This window comes from Dreissena polymorpha, chromosome 1, assembly GCF_020536995.1.
Source record: "Dreissena polymorpha isolate Duluth1 chromosome 1, UMN_Dpol_1.0, whole genome shotgun sequence".
Lineage (NCBI taxonomy): Eukaryota > Metazoa > Mollusca > Bivalvia > Myida > Dreissenidae > Dreissena > Dreissena polymorpha.
Genome location: NC_068355.1, coordinates 46,986,805 through 47,008,036, shown reverse-complemented (window position 1 = coordinate 47,008,036; position 21,232 = coordinate 46,986,805). Strand labels below are relative to the sequence as shown.

The 21,232-nt window shown below is 34.3% G+C and overlaps 1 protein-coding gene across 1 annotated transcript in view; it reads right to left on the bottom strand.

Moving 5' to 3' along the window:
* Nucleotides 1–20,047: 20,047 nt before the first annotated feature.
* The window catches only part of LOC127871695 (reelin-like), a 26,579-nt gene continuing 25,394 nt past the window's right edge, over nt 20,048–21,232 (bottom strand). Inside the window, exon 26 of the mRNA XM_052414863.1 lies at nt 20,048–20,197. Coding sequence (XP_052270823.1) covers nt 20,048–20,197 — 150 coding nt within the window. The remainder of the gene's footprint in view (nt 20,198–21,232) is intronic.

The following is a 21,232-nucleotide window of genomic DNA, read 5'->3' as shown; positions in this document are numbered from 1 at the left end:
ATGCTTTATTTGGATAAATGTAAACATTGGATCTAAAATGCTCCAGTAAAACCAAGAATAAAAATTAAAAACAGAACAAAGTAACCCTCAACTGGGCTTGAACCACTGACCGCTGAAGTAAACGTCTATCGCTTTGACCACTCGGCCATCCGTGTTCATACAATGAGTGATGTATTTTATACCTTATATAAGCAGTCCTCGTTGTATCACAAAATATAACGACAACAACAGCACTCTAAAAATTATTAAATAGTTTCGCATTGCAACGCTTTATAATTTTCAGGTTTTTACATCGTAAGAAGATGCGTATAATTGATATTTTAGAGAATGGTAAATGTTCAGTATTACTGTTTCCCCACAAATATAACTACAACGACAATTTGCGAATTTGAAACATCTTTTATTTTGTCAATTTACCAAAACATGAAAATGCCCCTTTAACTAGTCAAACAATTACAGCAATCAATGTACATCCGTGTTCATGTTATTTAATTTAGCCGTGTCCATTAAGTAGACTACTAAACGAATAAACAATAACATTTTAGAGATTTTTTCAAATGTTTGTTTCCCACATTAGTCTTATGCTATGCCGTGAAGTTTGAAGTAAAATAGTGCTTATATCCATCTTCGTCTACTATTAACTGTTTTAGCTTAAATTTAGAACAGCAATTCTGTTTCCTCTTTACTGCTTCACACCATAAGTTCGTCATATGTTGCGTAATTAATTACTGGTATGTTTGGAGATGTACTTGTTCAACATGGTATCTATAACTTGCTGATTATAAAAAAAGATGGAACTGTTTTCATCAATTGATTATATACAAGCAAATTCGTTGAATTTATATCCCCCGCGAACAAATTGTGTTTATTATTCTTGTGCAAAGCAATTTTCCCATGGATTTCTACACACACATGAAGCTTCATGTTGACATGTTGTATCGTATCTGAGTTATAGCCCTGAAAAGTGCCATCACACAAAAACAACAAATGGCGTTAACTCTTATTTAAGAAAGTGAAGGGTTATGTTTTTTAAGCATGGCACTTCTCCTTATTTATATCAATACACCTATGAAGTTTCATGTTGAATTCCTGCATGATATCTGAGATAAAGCCCTGAAAATGTACAAAAGGGCAATTACTCTTAATAAAGAAATGTATGGTTATGGTTGTTGTACATGACATTTCGCCGCATTGATATATATATATATATATATATATATATATATATATATATATATATATATATATATATAAATACTATCGCGACCGTTGGGCGAAGCCGAAATCCAGTTTTGCAGAGTTAAGTCGACCTCGACCATTATGGCGAAGGCGACTTAATTCTCGTAATTAATTATTAATTATCTGTCGACGATTACGGTTTGAAACTTTGTACATTGATACAGTTCGACCTAGCAAATATTTAAATACATTTGAAGACGTTTTCAAATGTTAAATGAATTTTTCATGATTTTTTTTTAAATAAATATGTATATGGTTATAAAATCCAGGCTTAGGGCGAAATTTAAAATATGTGGAATTTATTCTCCAAAACTAATAATATATGTTGTGGGTTTGACCCTGTAAAGATTGTTTTTCGAACGCCGCCTTTGATAGTGCAGTTTATATAACGTTGGTTAGTTGATTTAGGCTTAAGAAATACATTTCAAAATTTCGACTTGTCCAAAAACACAGAGTTTTCTTTTCTAAACCGGAAACCGCTACGCAGTGAATGTTAGCAATCATAGCACCTTAATGTTGCTTTTGAGTAAAAAATCATGCATTACTGTTCTCAATGGTAATGTTATTTTATTCAAATTTAAACAATATAAATACGACAACGCCATAATAAAATAACCACAACCGGTTTAGTCTTATTGTTGATCCAATTTCAGATTGATTGCGCGAAAATGATATAATTGGTACTATTTAATACTTTCTAGTGATGATGAATGTTTCTCCCTTGATTATTTTATGCAATTTCATAATTGTTGTGTTCTGGATTCATTAAAACGAATATGCTGCACTGTCACTTTATTATATGAAGGGCAATATTATGACAGTTTAAGCATCTTCTCTTACATTTGATGTTTTTATTTGTTAAAGAAATAGCATTATGTCGAAATATGTGAACGCATCTTTCTTTTGCCGCCGAAAAAGAATCTCATTATAAACCATATGTAATCGATTTAATGTTCATTCTTATGAGTTTTGGATTATTAGAGTGCTATACTGCCAGGCAGCTTGAGTTTCACCCCCTTACATTTCATAAATAGAAGACAATACAAATATCGACATATCAACAAATAATGAAGTAAAATTACAAAAACCGTTGAACCTGTATTAAGCAGCCATCTATGGGAAGCAGCAGATCTGAACAATTAGTGCAGGTGGCTGCTTAATAGAGGTGCATTTGCACTATATAAGGTCATTTTGGAAATCAAAATTGTGCTTGCTTATGACAAGTGTTTGAAAACACAGGTGGCTACTAACACAGGTTGTACTGTAGTTATTTCAAACGTATGAATTTTCAAAGATTAGAACGTCTAAATGTGTAACTGTGTCCTAAATAATGTGTATGGTATCGCCGTATTGTTGTACAAAATGCATAATTTATAGTATTCATAAATAAACATTAAAATTAAGAAAAAATCAAAGCAGGTAATACAAACTATTGCTTTCAATGATCATGTTTTTCACAAATATACACTCTAAGACAATGCACAATTTTACCCAAAAATACTGCAACATGCTTAAATTGGCAATAATTTCTAACGCTTTATTAATCTGTAAAGGATTTTAAACACACATGGTAGGCATATATTAAATTCACGAAACTAGTTCCATTATAGTTTGCGCATGTGTTAATTTCCAGCATTAGGTAGAATTTTCTCGAGTATAAAGCATTGAGACAATCAGTTTACCTTGTATAGGTGGTATTTCTAGGTTTTATTGTAAATTATTTTATATAAATAGCATATTGATAATATGATTTATTGTTCATAGTATTAAGTGTTTGTTTTTTCCTTATTAGTAGACTTCTACGCTTCTCTCCGGGATATTCACAAATATGCATTAAACACGTAATCAAACCAGTATTATGTCTAAATGTCTGAACTCGTATTCCTTTCTTCTAATTTCAATCAATGTTATCCAAATGAAAGATCTACAATCACAAAGGTATTCAAATAAAAACATTGTATTTACTGCATGTAAATAGATTTAATTCGGAACTCGCACGCTGTGGGTTTTTCCGATTTCTGAGCGCACGGGAGGTACAAACATTGTCATTAATACAGTAATGACCAGTAACGTCGATATCCGATTTGCTTCCCATTCAGTAGTGGATAATACGTATTTAAACGACAGTAGTGTTTCTTTTAGGAAATGTCAAAATTCAAGTATTTTGTTGTTATATAATATTATTATTATCATTGATAATTACACATAACAAATCTAATAAAATTAAACACGATCGAGATTAGTTCATTTAAAGAAAAAATGATTAAATCATGGTATTTTTTATCAACTATAACGAACGTTTGAGCAGAAAAGTGGTGTTGACTATCAGCGATAAGAGAAATTATTGATTCACTCTCTTTTAAAATATGCTAGTCAGCTTTTGTTTGTACCTAACGCGTGTGCTCAAACATCGGAAAAACCCAGACATGAGAGTTCCGAATAACAACTATTGTCAGCACTTCGACTGTTCGGCATTTTTATTAAAACGTGGCAACAAATATGAAAGATGGTGCATATTAAACATTAGAAATATCATATTAATCATTGTTAAAAAAGTTGGGATGTGTGGCTTATTCGTCAACATTTTCTTCAGAAAACGACGGACGTTATTTCCCAAACTCACCGAAATGCGTACAAATGACAAACAAACACAACGCCAAAAATTTATACAAAATAAAATTAAACGGCCACTGTTTCGATAAAACATAGATCTATTTAAGCTTTTGAATTCGTTTTACATGTGCGAAATGTTCATGAGCTATTTTAGTGTTACCGGTATCTTTGTTTTAAAGCGTCATTATGTAGTTTATGCTTATGTCATAGACCATATATCATACATTGTATTTTACGAGAAAAATAAAATGCGTATGATGATCAAAATAAAATGCGTCCGGATAGTTTGAAGTTAATACCCTAGTGACATTGATGCAACAACAACTTCACCAGAACAAAGAAGAAAACAAACATGGGATATAAGCTAAAAGGTATGGTGCTAACTAAAACGGTGTATGAAATGCTCCCTTATGCTGGAATTGTTTACACAATGTCCTTTGAAAACAGATATTGATATAATATGTTAATAATAATAATAGTTTCGTAATGCGAATACATGCTAAAAATATAATTTCAAATGTGTGAGTTTATGCTTTTTAAGAGGACGCATCAAGTCACTGGTTTGACCATCCGTTTCCTCGCCATTTCGTCTGTTCGTCCGTCCCTAATCAATTCCAGAAACTATTGAATCCGTTGTATTCAACTATAAAACATCGTGAACTACCAAGAGGAGATGCGGATTAAGTATTATCGTTCCGGGTCAATTATATCCATCTGACTTATGTACTTTGAATATTTCTGCAATATACATAAACATTCCTCGCCAGTTCTGAGAAACAACTTAACGGTTTTTATGGAACTATAAACAGCCTTAAGTACAATATATGATGCGCATTTCTACATGTAGCTCCGGGGAAATGATTTATGTTTGAGTAATTGCTCTTTAAAGATTTCTACATTTTACATAAATACTTTTTCATTTCTACATTAATTCAGGTAACTTTATTGTTGAGGCATAAAAAAACAACTCTACAAATGTTACATTTTCCAACCAATTTGTACGTGAAAGGGATCTATTGGTGTATCAGACAACAATATATAATATTGAATGCCTATTCTTTCATTAAAATGGACAACAACAAAAACGCATTAACATATTAGCAAATAGAAAAGATCAAGTTAAAATATGAATTCCAAACGAATGCATACTGATAGATTAACACGTCTGAATGCTCTACTGTGATCAAAATAATTGGTATTGTACCGCCGTATTTTTATGTGAATGCATATAGTACTCATGAATATACATTACATTCAGATAGTGTATATTTACTTCAATGCAGATGTGTCCCACTAATGTACACTCTAATTATTAACGAACAATTCACACACAAATACTGCTAAATGCTTGATAATCTAAAGTTCATAGAAATACCCAAAACGTTGATTGGGCAGTGTGTTGTCATTATTACTCATAATAAGTTATGATAACTGGCATTACGAGAAGACTGATTTGAAGTACAGCTTTATATATAAGAAAGTTGTAATTAAAATGTTCAGCATTCAATACAGAATATTTATTTTCATTTATAGTTGTATGAAGTTACGTTTGGTAAAAATGTTAGAAATTACATTTAGCTACATATGCATTTTGTTTTATGAATTGAAAATTGCAAATTATTCATAATTATTTCCAAACACAACTTTCTAGTTATCAGCATAACAATGTGATGATAGGCTACGTTGGTGTGTATTTTTAAGTTTGTTAGGTCCCCCCCCCCACGCGTAAAAAAGTTGTTTGTTTCAACTAATATTGCCAAAAAGGAGGATATGTACGTCGGCCTAACGTTTTAATTTGACAATTGTTTTACACTATATTTTATACTATACACACGCTATTTTGAAACGTCAAAAAAATTGTTAAGGGTCGGTTGCAAAAAATAGGGACGGTCGGATCAGTGGAAACAAACAACTTGATAAAGCTTTTGTGCGGACCAAGCTCAAGTCCCAGCTCTCCTATCTATTCAGTGTACACTCATGAAAGTTGGGCTAACGTTTGAAAGATTTTCAGCAACTTTAAATGAAAGATATTTTGATGTCGTCTTGTGCTGTGGGAGCGGTGCGGGGTACCCGGAGGAAACCCCCCCCCCTTGTTCGGTATGATGACCACAAACAAAGCTCAAATGCACCAGGAGCAGGAATCAAATCCGGGTCGCCTAAGTGATAAGCGAGTGTGCAAACGAGCGTTCCGATAAAACGATAAAGATTAATACATTTTACCCGACGGCATGTTCCGGTTTTCCACGAAGAACGCGATAACGTCCGACGAATTTTCTTTTATGTTTGACACAAGTGAGTGCATACTTATAAATGTTTCATTTAATGGTTGGTTGATTGATATATCGATTGGTTTATAATTACAAATCAAATGCAGCTACTGAAGATGTAGACTTCTTTTCATTTTTTACGCAAATCTCCACATCGCTGTTTGACAGGAAATAAACTAATGGTGCACTGTTACTTAAAATAAAATTTAGCATAAAAACAAAACATGCGTATCATAATTTCGTTCTCGATTGGTGATAATTTATAGCAATAAAGTGGAAGGCTACTCAAAAGTATGAGTTTAAATGCCCACATCTTCAAAAGAAACACAAACAAAATGTGCCGATTTCAGTTTACATAACTGGAAATAAACACCAATTTGTAAGACAGAAGAGTGCGACGGTTATGTCGTCAGTGTTTGAATGGCATTTGTTCAAATGAGTCATATAATTATCGTATTATGTATGTTCATCCTTTTGAAGAAATTTGTTCAAGGACCCATTGGCTTTAGTGGAAACCGAGAAAAAACAAAGTGACATTAACAGCTACTCATAAAGCTATTTCAAGAAAAATGTTTCACCACTTAAGAAGTCCAATTCATTGTTCTCAATACTGAGCGAATTGTACATTCTTTCCTCAAAATCCATTCGATGTTGATATAAATAATTACACTAGGCTTGTTATTGTTGTACTATTGCTCTAAAATAATACCATTAGCGCCATTTTGATAGATTCGCAAATTTCCAAATACTGTAAGTAATTTATTTAAAGCGACAAAATGCTTTACGCAAGGCTACAGACCACAGTTACTTTTTGGAAAAGTTTTAGTACATGCATTTAACATGGTGTTGGTCTATCTTTATTTTAACGGCTTCAATTTCTAACATTAAGGTTTATTCCTCTTTTCGACTGAATACTAGGTAACATCCCAAAAGCGCTTGTAAGTACATGTAATTGAATAATTGAAAAGGAGCTCCAAAATATAATTAGAGCTAGAAAAAGATGTTCAATAAATATCAACTGTTTATGCTGAGAGGAATTTCATATGATTCAAAAACAATCAGCACAATTATATGCATTTACAATAAGTAACCAGATCATCGGATAGATTTTGCGTTGAGATGCTGCTACGTTTGTTGAGCTGTAGTTAATATAATGATTGTAATCAGTATACGTATATATTATTCATTCGAGCATAGGCATAGGAAAATAAGCTCATACGTCGACCTTATACTGGTTTTCAAACAGAACTTCAAAGTAAGATTTTGACTACAATTAAACTGCTAACAGGGTTGAAAAATAATGAAAAATAAAGCGCAGTATTAAGTACGATTTTTATTGAAAGTACTAAACTTAAATGTAAAAAGACTTCAGATGGTCTCAAGGTTTATACCTTTGTACAAATGCACCATTCCATAAAAACGTACGAAAAATAGAAATGCTCTTGAGACATCTGCTCCCTAATGCTAGAAATGCATACAAATAGAAACTGTTCTTTCAATATAAATAAGTAATACTCCAGCTGCCCAAGATGTGTCGCTCTCTCAACAATTAACATGCTTAGTCCTTTGTACATGGCAAATGACCAACTGCCAAAACAGCACGGCATACTACGTAAGAACACACAAAAAATGCAAACGTCATTGAATAAAGCTGGGATCAATGCCTTGGAAAGGTAAACGATAAGCATTGTGGTTTAAACAAGTTTGTGGGTACTGGAAACTCACACTTTGCACAGCGATCTTCAAACAACATATTAGTGTAAATAGAAATTTACCTCGTATGATCGTTAATAAAAATAAAAGGAAACAATGGAGAACGCATGTGTTCAATCGAGTTACGATTCAATTAATCAATGTTCAGAAATAACCAGAGCAACAATTACATTGTAACAACTTTCTGAGACACATTGCAATGTAAGAATGAACAAATATCAGTTACTTCTTGTTTAGGTCAAAGCATCTTTGTGCAAGTGCTAGAAGAAGAGAGACGATATTGTGGTTGTTAAGACCCAACTTGTACCGATTGGTTGTGTATGCATATAGAACAGAAGAATTTCAAAAATAATAAAAATATATAAATATAGCATAAAAATAACTGAGTAATGTTATACTAATGTTTTACCAATCAACAGAAAGTAACTATTAGGTAAAATATATGTGTTAACCATATTAAATGTAACGACGCTAAGAGAGTAAAATATTAATTACTACAGATGTAAAGTCATTTTTGGATTAAAAAAGCATTAACAATTAGAAACGTGTATTAACTTCAATGATGAGGAGAGCATATTTACGACAAGTGCCAGGGATCTATGATCACGTGATACATTGTTGTGGTACTTCAACGGAATAAAATGGTGTCTATAACGACAGAACGGTTTTTTTTTTTTGATTTTGCTTTTCAAAAACATTAAATAGTACGAATGTTTCTTGCAGCACATAATCTAAGCAACAATATTACGAATCCATAGGCGCTTAACTTGTCTGTGTACTCACTGTCGTTTTGGAGATTACACTGCAGAGATTGTTCAAGTGAACGGATATTTTGTCAACGATAGCCGTAAAACTAATAAGCCACAAACTATAAAACGACCATATCATGTCTGTTTTAATAAATTTGAGAACACAATAGCGTAAAAACAGAATAATTTAATACCGGTATTTGTGTAGTAAAGGCAATTGGTTTGATTCTCAAACAATTTAAAACCATTTAAGTGCATTTTATGCAGGGCTAAAATAGATTTTGTGGAGCGTAATCGATTGTTCAATACACATGTTTGTTTTTTAATTGTTTTCAAAAACTTAATTGTTCGTGATTTCATTGAATATTTTTTGGTTGATATCAGTCATTGATGACCAAAAACGGCTTCGCTTCTACAGTCCTATATTCATTCCATTATCGTTATTTATCATATAGGTATCATATAAAGTTCAGATGCAACTCGTTACGAAAACAGGCTTCCATTGGACAGCAACAGTTTCCAATGATTAGTGAATAGAAATAGGACTGCCAGGTCGTCTAGAGCATTACCAGTGACAGAACACAATCCAGTATGCATATATAACTTTTCAAACCAAGTTGTCTCAGACAGTTTCAAATAAAAAATAGATGTGTCCATAGGACACGAATACCGCGCTGATGAACGCTTATCACAAAATTGGGTAATACTTTCCAAGTAACGCTACAGACAGAATCCAAGTATTAAAACTTACAAAGGACAATTACACAGTGTGCAATGTAGTGTTATTGTTCTGTTATACAGCACTTTTTGTTCAATGATTTCCTTCAGCCTATGGAGTAACAAGTTAATATCACTTAAAACTTCAAGTTATGCTACAGACAAAAGGCAAGCAAAGCATTAAAACTTGGTTCCTTTGCACTGCACTTCTTCTCAAGGATATTTTTTGCATATGAAGTTTCAAGTCTATATCACTTATAGTTTTCAAGCAATGTTCATGACAAAAAAGAATAACATTTACTAAGGGCAATTACTAAAAAATATGCAAGAAATGGCAATGGTTATTTTGCACTGCAATCCTCCTCAATGATATATTTAAGCCTATGAAGCTTCTATTCAATATCACTTATATCCTTCACCGCGGACGGACGGACAGAAGTGACTCTTATAACCCTTCACCCATTCTAATTTTCAAGTCTATATCACGAACAGTTTTCAATTAATCATGAAAACCCAAGTATACAATTAAAAATGGCAATAACTAGAAAAGATTAATTGTTCTTTTGCACTGCACCTCTCAATTATGTCTTTCAGCATATGAAGTTTTAATTCAATATCACTATAAGCTTTCACCACGAACGAACGAACGGGCAGACGGACGGACGGACACAAAGGGGTGAATCTTAATGCCATTCACCTATTCCAAGTTTCAGGTCTATATCACGTTTAGCTTTAAAGGCGATATTATTATAGCGACATTTGAACACAGTCGCTTCGTTTGTCACCCAAAATGTCGTGTTTCGATTCGTGTGTCGTGTGTCGCGGTGTAAAATTAGACCGCGACACACGACATTCGAATAAAAAGGGCGACATTTGAATAATAAAATGTCGCGTGTCGCTTCGTGTGTCGCCCAAAATATCGTGTGTCGCTTCGTGTTTCGTCCTTTGACAATAACGACCCACGAAGCGACGCACTATATTTTGGGCGACACAGGAAGCGACGCGCGACATTTACCACGATATATCGCCTTTTGGGCTACCTACAAAAGGGCGACATTTGAATAATAAAATGTCGTGTTTCGATTAGTGTGTCGCGCAGATTGTCATTTGTATGGTGATGTAGGGACCTATACAAACTGCTTGACATATTGAATATTTCTGCTGAAAAACAATTCATGTTCTTGTTTTATTTGTCTAGCAAATAAAAGTAGTGTATGGTAAAGCTCGTAAGTGGTGTGCCTTTAAAACTTGAGGTCTTACTCTTTAACGAATTATGTTATTTTCTCTTGAGAAAACACTTAAGGAAAAACATTACAATAGAGCTATATCCATTCACATATAAATATACAACTGATATGGATCGATTTATTAGTTCTTGTACTACGAATTGACTGAGGATGTTAGGTTTTTGGTATTTGTCTGTGTGATTTTCAATATGTTTAAATAGTAAACTATATATATATATATATATATATATATGATAGAGTTAATGCTAAGTTAGCTTCATTTACAAACTTCAATTAAAACTGTATGCCCGGACATGCGCACAGTATATGCAATGACATATTTACATGTACGTCACCGAAGCTGTTTACATGTATATACAGCATTATCGTGTTACATAGAATTCTAACAAATGAAACACGATTGCGATTAGTTCATCTAAAGAAAAATGATTATTCGTGGTATTTGTATAAACTATAACAAACATTTGAGGAGAAAAAGAGTGGTATGTAATATTTAAAAAAAAGAAATTGTTGATTCACTCTCGTTTAAAATATGCGAGCCAGCTTTTGTTTGTACCTACCGCGCGTGCTCAAATATCGGAAATACCCAGACCGGATATTTCCGAAAAACAACTATTACAACCGTTTGCCGTTGTAGTCATTCACAACACAGAGGTATTACTCGCTGACCCGCACGTGCATGCGTAATTGAAACAGTTATACCGGTCAGTGATGCAGAATTAAAACAAATACGGTGAGAAGCGCAAACTGGCAAAATACTTTAAGGCCGTAAAAAGTCATTTTAGATTTAAAATGAACGAATTATCATTCAAAAATGGTAGTATCTTCAAAGTGCGTTTGCTAGTCACCCGACAAGCTGATCAGGGAGGTAAATGACACCCCTTTGGCTGCAAGAAAAAAAGAACTCTGCGCTCTACATAGTATGTTTTGGCAAAAATGTCAGACTAAATAACAAAATATGCACTTGCATGTCCAATGTGCGATAAATACCGACCGAATGCGAAAGAACATCTACTACCGCATGCAATTCCTTAACGTCCATGGCGAAATGTGCCATTTAATTTGTTTGCATTGAACAACAAGTTGTCGTTGCTTGCAGTCGCCATTTATAGATCAATTCGTATGAGTGCACTTCAAGCATAAGTGTTATTCACAAACTCAACGTACACTTAAGGTAACGCATCCGTAATGATTTCCCGCGATTTCTTCAAAGATCGAAGAGTCTTATTGCCTGTTTACTTATGGATATCTAATTTCAACAGGTTGTGTGACGTTCGTGGCCGAGAGGTTAAGGCGATAGACTAGAAATAATTTGGGATCTTCCCGCGCAGGGTCGAATCCTGCCGACAACGCATACTTTTGCGACGCGTTTTATTTCTTTTCTAACGTAATTTGATTTAATATAGCATAAAAGCTATGTTTATTGTTAAATATGTCGCAATTGTTATCATTTGTTTAATGTAATTTTTAAAATTACATAACGTTATGGCTAAATTGGGTGATTAACAGCTGAAAATACGAATCATGCATGTTGCATTTTTATTTTTATTTCAAAAAGTAAACTGTAAATCTGTATATTTCTTGGTATGTTTGCTGTATATACTGTATCTATAAAAACTCACTTCAAAATATTACATAAATGACACTATTTTGAATTTTATGACACTTTGTTTTTAACCAACTCAATTTCTACTTTGCTGAAACCACTTACATTTCATGGCGCTCTGCCATAGATACCATGTTATAAAAAATGTTTGTAAAAGAATATAAAGAAGTGAACCTTCAGCTGCTGGAGCAGTATTGCATTCTCATTATATACAATTAGTTGGTCCTTTATTTAAGGCAAGTGACCAATTGCCTTAACAGTACAAATCAGCACAATACAAAACAACATAAACACATATAAGAATAAAGCTGGGGTCACCGCCTTGGAACGGTCAATGCAAAGCATTGGGGGTTTAAAACCGGTTTTAGAGCGCTCAACCTAACACTTGGCCCAGCAATATTCATGATACTTATAAGTGTAAATAAAATTAAACATCATAGCAGTGTAGCTCAAATTAAATAATAATAAAAGGGAATTAAAACACATTTAATTTAATTACCATTTTATTACTCAATGGTAGGAAAGAGACCAGAGCAACAGAGTTACAATTTTTTGAGGAACGATGAAATGAAACTACGAACTAGTGTCAAATACGTCCCTTCTTTTTAAAAAAAGATTTAAGAATATAGCATCATAAAGTTAATATTTCAGATCATCATCGCGCAAATACAGGAATAAGCAGCAATAATGGGTGTCAAAGATCCATATTACATAGCTTGGTTGTTTATGTGACTTCAAAAAAATTGAAAATAAATCAAACACGAAACACCAGAGAGAAAATATTAATACAATTTAACGCTTTAAACCCGATGACCTATGCATGTAGACTTAAACAGTGAAAGTATGTCGTATGAAGCAATATAGAAGCGATGAAGTAAAAAAATTCAATGTAGCCAAGAACAGTGAAAGAGTATCGTATGACGCAATTGAGAAGCGATGACACGATGATGTGAAAAAAATCTAGGGGCAGTACTGTAAAATAAAAAATAAAAATATTAAAGGGGCGGTACTGTACAATCGCAATACCAATAAAACCAGCTTAGGTGATTGAATTTTTAAGAATCAAACATATAAAATGGTAATTCCATTAATAATTCCAAAATTTTAAAAGAAGAAATATATAGTGAATCAAAACCCAACAAGCATGTGTTTAAAAGTACGTTCACATCACATCCGTTTGATAAAAATGAGTTAATTAAATTGAAAAGTTTAATATAAACATTTTCTTAAAGATATTTTAATTTGCGAACATCAAAACATCTCCATAAAATGATGGGTGGGAAATTCAATTAGTTAGATGCCATTTTAAAGAAACATTATAGTTTGATATTAAATCATCATACGTTGAGTAAATTTTAGCGAATTTACTTCGTAGGTTACTCCGTAGAATACTTATTTTATCTTGTTTAAACTTTAATCACCTTTACTGCATCTTTGCACGCCTACTGCATACCCATATTTGGAAATCTAGATGAATTATGGAACGTTCATATACCCCAGCGGTTCAAATAAACAGGACAAAAGCCGAGCATGGGGTGGTTTTGAAAAAAATCAGTTTATTTTTTAAAGCATGCAAAGCCTACCTACACATTTGCATGTAGTTCAGTGAAATGATGCTGATTAAGAAAATTATACATTATATTATATTTGGAAAGGTTCCCAATACGCGTGCGCTACCTTAAGCAGAGTAGATTCTCCTAAACCTTTTACATCTGATAAAGGTCCAAAGTTCTCATTTAGAGAGTTTTTCTGATTTTGCAAAACAGTGAAATACTTGTCTTGGCTGGCTGGTCAAGGCACGGCAGTTAGATAAGAACAAAGCATATCACGGCATGCTGGGCGAGATTAGCAGGTAAGGGAAAGCTTGGGACAGACAACGACATGGAAGGTCACGCAAGGGAAGGGAAAAATATGTTGGACAGGCTTTGTCGGAACAGACAGGACAGGGCCTGGGATACCTTAATATTCGAATTCCCAATACCTAGCTTGGTATTATTACTTGGATCGATATTCATTTAAGTTCGAATACCCAATACAATGGAAGAAACTTCCCGTTCGGGAAACTAGGGGAATCCCAATATTGGTTTCCTGATCGGGAAACTCATAGACAAAATTTGCATTTTTATTCCCGATCGGAAAATAAAACAGCAATTTTATGGTGGGTTCAGAAAATGGGCTAAGGGAAACTTTAAGATACAAAAAAATCTGTTTTTAACAACGCCTTTCTGTAGAGGAAATACATGTGTAATTTTTTACCGTGAACATTTTGTTTAAATCCATGGTTTTCTTTTAATAAAGTTGCGAACTTTGTATGATCTACGTAAAAATGTTAATGTCAGTGGTTTCCCGAATTAGAAACCAAATTTCCTGATCGGGAAACTATCAGAATTGACTGAATTGCTGTTCATGCTTGTGGACTTTATCTAGCACTGACAATTGCTCTTTTCTACGAAAGCCTATAAAAACCACTTAAACTTTAAATAAAAGAGTGCAAACATGTATTAACGCAAAAAAGGCGTTTCTATGCAAATAAACACGTAATATCGAAAACAAACGCATTATAACGTTAATAAACGTGTAATAACGCGAAATAAAGGCATACTAGTTCGAAATAAATGCGTACAAAATCTACAAAAGGCGTAATAACGCAAACTTAAAGGCGTACAAACGCTAAAAATGTCGTAATAACGCCAAACTTAAAGGCGTACATACGCTAAAAAGGGCGTAATAAGGTAAAGAAAAAGGCGTACAAACGCTTAAAAAAGGCATAACGTCAACCTAAAAGGCGTACAAACGCTAAAAAGGCATAATTACGCAAACTAAAAGCGTACAAACGCTTAAAAGGGCGTAATAACGCCAAACTGAAAGGCGTACAAATGCTAAAAAGGCGTAATAACGCAAACTAAAAGCGTATAAACGCTCAAAAAGGCGTAATAACGCCAATATCAAAGGCGTTCAAACGCTTTAAAAAGGCGTAATAACGCCTTGTGCACTATATAAAGTGATGGCTTCTTTGAAGACGTTAATTCAAATCAAAGCGTTATGAGTACATTTGAGTTTATTGAATTTGTAAAGACAATTTCAGTCTTTCTGGAAATCGTCCCTGAAAGTCAGCATAGGCAACCGACATTTGTACAGATTCAACTTATTGTCATCCCCTATGAATGGATTGGTTTTATACGGAATACTCGATAGTGCGACGATGCTGTTATTGTAACCATACACACCGGAAGGCGACAGTACGATGGCGATAACACGTCATAATGATGTTGATAACGCGACAGTTCGATTATGAAAACGCAATATCACGAAATTTCGCATTTTCGTTATCAAGGTACTATCATCGTGATTGCGCGTTTGCATCGTACTAATATCGAGTATTGCGTTTAAGATCAACCCGTTCATAGGCAATATCCATATCAGGATTGCGTACATTTGCCCGTTTGCAATTAGTAAGACAGCTTGATTTCAATTTTCAATCTTAAGCATCATGGCTAGATTGTTTTCATTTATAAACCGAAATGAAATATACAAGTTTATTTGTATGTGATGAATGCAAATTACAACTGAAAAAAACGAAAATTACATCTTTGTCATCAATTTAATTATTTAGAAACGTACAGTTTAAACATAAATTTGTGAAATCAAGATATACGCAAAATATCTTTTTTCAAGTGTATTTCTTGTTCAACATAACCAGAGATGACACATTTTCAGTTAAAATACAGTTTTAACTTGTGTCACTCGTAGTACGATACGTAATGCTGCTTGAGCGATGAAACTGTATAAACATATATTAACCAGCATGTGCACTTGCGCATCCGGATATTTTGGATCACGTTTACGTATGCACAGTTATGGCCCATATTTAGCAAAAAAGGACTGTAAAACTGTGTAACACGTAAATCTATAGTAGTTTTGCTAGATGATTGATACTTAACAAACACATTTTCAGCATGTAAATGTAGGCACTTTAGTATCTTGATGCATTTAACATGTAAACATATTTAAGGACCCTTTTTGCAAAACGACAACAACAACCCAATAGCATTAAAGTCTTTTTTCGCGTATAAAACAAAAACTGTGTAACTGCTAGCTCGATTATGCGTGTCTTATATTAATATTAATCACCACGTGTTTTCCGTATTCAATTAGTGTTCAATGCTCCTGCTGCATAAATTGTCGCAAGTCATCTACGTTAAACGCGATGTAAAAGAGCTACGCCCAATTAAAGAAACACTATTTATATTTCTAAATCACTCATCCAGGAACATAGCTATTATATGACATATATTTATACATTGCAAAGGTATCATAATTATTGTTAAAAACATTTGAATTTATTAACAGTGGGCAAAAAAGAAAGATACGTCACAGAAAATAAAGTGTTTTTACACGTCAAAATATTTAGTCACACATATCGTTGTAGACGATTTAATCCTAATAGAATTAGCTGTCGTAAACATACACTTGGAAACTCTTCTAACGCAACACTTTGCAAACATGAATATCTCAGTCATTAGTAAAAAATATGATTTAAACGTGTACATGTGATCATTTGACTTCATTTAACGTACTGTCGCCTTGCTATGTGGATGGTTCCACTAACAGCATCGTCGTACGTTTAAGCAATAGGCATAAAATCAACCCATTCATAGGGGTTTGTACTACCAGGATTCCGTACACATGTCTGTTGCCTATTCTGGCTTATAGAGACGATTTCTAGACAGACATAACTTGTCTTTACCAAAACAATAAATTCAACTGTATCCATAACGTTTTGGTTTGATTTAATGTCTTCAAAGATGCCATCACTTTATATTGTACAAAAGGCTTTATTACAACTTTTTAAAGCGTTTGTACGCTTTTGAAATTGGCGTTATAACGCCTTTTTAAGCGTTTGTACGCCTTGAAGTTTGCGTTATTACGCCTTTTTTATCATTTGTTCGCCTTTTAGTTTGGCGTTATAGCACCAGTTTTAGCGTTCTAGCGTTATTACGCCTTTTAAGCGTTTGTACGCCTTTCAGTTTGGCGTTATTACGCCTTTTTGCGTTATTACGCGTTTATTAGCATTATATTGCATTTCTTTGCGTTATTACGTGCTTGTTATCGTAGTTACGCCTTTATTTGCGTTAATACGTGTTTGTTATCGTAGTTACGCCTTTATTTGCGTTAATACGACTTCGAACTATTTTTATGTCCCCGACCACTATATTGGGGGACATATTGTTTTTGCCCTGTCTGTTGGTTTGTTGCTTTTTTGTTTGTGTGTGTGTTTGTTTGTTTGCGTCAAACTTTAACATTTGCCATAACTTTTGCAATATTGAAGATATTTACGCAACTTCATATATGGCATGCATGTGTATCTCATGGAGCTGCACATTTTCAGTGCTGAAAGGTCAAGGTCAATGTCATCCTTCAAGGTCAAAGGTCATATATATGGGTCAAAATCGCTCATTTAATGTACACTTTTGCAATATTGAAGATAGCAACTTGATATTTGGCATGCATGTGTATCTCATGGAGCTGCACATTTTGAGAAGTGAAAGGTCAAGGTCAAGGTCATCCTTCAAGGTCAAATACTAAATATATGGGGACATAGTGTTTCACAAACATATCGTGTTTTTTTTAATAATTTTTAGTGGTACTAATGGACTTTCGTTCTTTTCTGATGTTAGTTGTTTGGACAATTTTCTGAGTAGGCTAAATTTTCCAGTATGCATGCATAGAGCTGGTGTCACATTGTTAAGGAAATTGGCCGCCTTCAACTTTTGATGCCATGTTTGTGTTTATGTCTAGAAATTATGCATGTATACATTGACTGGATACATATGTACTTTTTCCTGATTAGGAAACTATTTTTCCCAATCAGGAAACCACTGAAACTGTCAATTCCGATAGTTTCCCGATAGGGAAATTTGGTTTTCTAATTCCGGAAACCACTGATTTTACCATGTTTACGTAGATTATACAAATTTTGGAACTATATTGAAAGAAAACCAGGGCCTTAAAAACAATTTGCACGGTAAAAATTAGATATGTAAGTCCTCTACAGAAAGAAAGTGTTGATTTTTTGTATATTAAAGTTTACCCCAAGCCCATTTTCTGAACCCACAATAAAATTGCTTTTTTATGTCCCGATCGAGAATAAAAATGCAAAGTTTGTCCATGAGTTTCCCGATCAGGAAACCAATATGGGGATTCCCCTAATTTCCCCGAACAGGAAGTTTCTTCCACTGCAATACCCAGCTGGGTATACGACCTTGGCTCAATATTTGCAATAGTTTGAATACCCAATACCCAGCATGGTATCCGAACTTAGCTTGATTTTTGCTCAAGTTCGAATGTCCGATAGCAAGCTATGTATTCGTCTATGGCCTGATATGTGCTTAAGTTCAAATGTCCAATTTACAGATGATTATTCGACCTTGGCATGATATTCGTTCAAGTTCGAATTTGGCTCGGTATTCGCTAAAATTCAAATACCCAATATGCAATCGTGTATTCAATGTTCGCTATATATTTGATTAATATAAGTTCTGGATTCAGAATAACCAGACCCGATAAAATGAAACCAGATCAAGTATAAAGTACATATCTTGCTTTATCAAAAAGCTTTAGAGATAGTTAAATTGAGTTTATCTTTCAGATTATCGTCAGAAGCAGGAATAAGGTTGTAAGAGGAGGGAATTATGTACAAAGCTTGGTTGTCTATGCCCATCTATAGCCCCACACAAAAGTAAAAGTTAATTTGTTTAAATTGGATAAAAATCAAAAAGCCAATTACAATTAAAATATTATAGCTAAAAACAAGATTCATAATGCGAAAAGAAGTTTAATCAGAAATAATCAAACGATATGATCTACATACGTCAGTAAGAGTAAACATTATTCGACTTTGACGTAATACGACACCGCGCTCCTCTTGACATCTGATGCCTTCTAATTTGTAAACGATGTGCTCTCTAAAGCAATCTCTTGCACGATGGTAACATAACATTCACCTCTGTGTTCGGCTCGGAAAGAAGTCCGTACCAAATAATGTGATTTTAAGTCACATGATCAAAACATTCAAAGTGACACATCAATTAAAATGCGCATTTTAGAATAACTGTTTTAAGTGCTGTATTTCAAGAATTTAAATGGACTTAAACGTGTCACGTATTATTTAATATAGGGTTGTACACAACAATGCATAAACAGTTGAATCTGTGTTAAGCGACCACATATGGGAGGCAGCAGAACTGACCACTTACAGCAGGTGGCTTCTTAATAGAGGTGCATTTGCACTATAAAAGGTCATTTCGGATATTAAAATAATGCCTGCTTATGAAAGGTTTTTGCTTAATAGAGGTGACCGCTAACACAGGTTGGACTTAATGAACTGTAATAAAGTTGCCCACGCTAATTGCTTTTTGATCGTTACCAGATGAGAATATGAGTTCCTCGCTTAGTATCTCGCTTATGACGTAGTAGAAAATAGTCGTATAATGAACATCATATGTCAACATCAATTTTACCGGCGAGAGCGCAATTAAGTAAGTAGCCAGTTCCCGATTTTGCTAGTTTGTCCTGTCTTAGGTAAGATATGTAGCCAGTATTTAGATCTATATAAAGTTGACAGGCGAACTATCGCTTAATGTGGTTTCTACCAGTAAATTCGGTATATATATATAGAGAGAGAGGATGGCTTAATTCTGTTAAATGGTTAGTCAGACATACCTGAGAGGAGAGGATTAATTTAAGTACAAGTCACAGGACAAGTCAAACCTCGACCAGACACTGATAAGCTGTCCACTGCTGCTCTCTCATCTGCCATAACCATTTTGAAGCTGATTGTGCTTGCCTGCAGACATCTGCTATTGCCCGTCTCCTTGCTAAGTACTCTGTAGGCCTTCACGACTGAATGCCCTGCGAAGCCCCGACTGTCAACCTCCACTGGGAGGTTTCAATTATCTCATCCTTGTCGTTGGCAAGCATCAAGTAGTGGCTGGTAGTTGACCTTCTTTCTCTCGTGTTCTTCCTCCATTCGCTCTTCCCATGGCACTGTCAGTTCTAGATGATATGCTATGATGTGTATTTTCTGGGAAACATCCTGGACATTTATTCAAAACTAGAGGGCCTGAAAGACCCAAAGTCGCTCAGCTGAGATACAAAGGAACTGACCCTTCTCAATGCAGCCCCAGTTATCATAAGAACAAAATCTTCTGACCAGGTTTCATGCAGAGTAAACTATAACGTAACTTTTAGAGTGCTAACAAGGTTTTACATAGCATATTAGGATACATTCCCCGATCCCTGGGCGGCTATGTTTTTCAACAGACAGGAACTATGATTTAACTGATTCAAGATAGCATTACAACAACATTTTCTGACCAAGTATTATGAAGATTTGACAATAAATGTGACTTTACGAGGTTAACAAGTTTTTTACTATAGCCATAAAAGGAAAAATTGCTCAGCCCCCCATCTCCTGGCGGTCATGTTTTTCAACCAACCGGAACTATTTTCAAACTCGTCCAAGATATCATTGGGACAAATCTTGTGGCAAAGTTTCATGAAGGTCGGACAATGAATGTGGCCTAGAGTGTTAACAACGTTTAACTAAAGTAGTATAAAGCCATAGAAAAAAGTGCCCCGCCCCATTGAGGCCATATTTTTCAAGAAACCGGAACCATTTTTCGAACTCATCCAAGAAAGCATTAGAACAAATGTTCTTACCAAGTTTCATAACGATTGGACAATAAAGTAATTTTTAGAGGTGTTAACACGTTTTTACTTATAGCCATATACGGAAAAAGCCCGCCCCCTGGTGGCCATGTTTTTTCAACCAATTCGTCCAAATATTATTGAGACAGATCTTCTGAGTAAGATTCATGAAAATGGGACAATATATGTGGCATCTAGAGTGTAAACAGGTTTTACTATAGCCACATGTAGCCATATAAGGGCAAAAGGCCTCGACTCTGGTTTGCAATATTTTTCAACAGACCAGAATCATTTTGGAACTCAGTAAAGATGTCATTGAGACGTATGTTCTGCCCAAGTTTGATGAAGATCCGACCATACATTTGGCCTCTT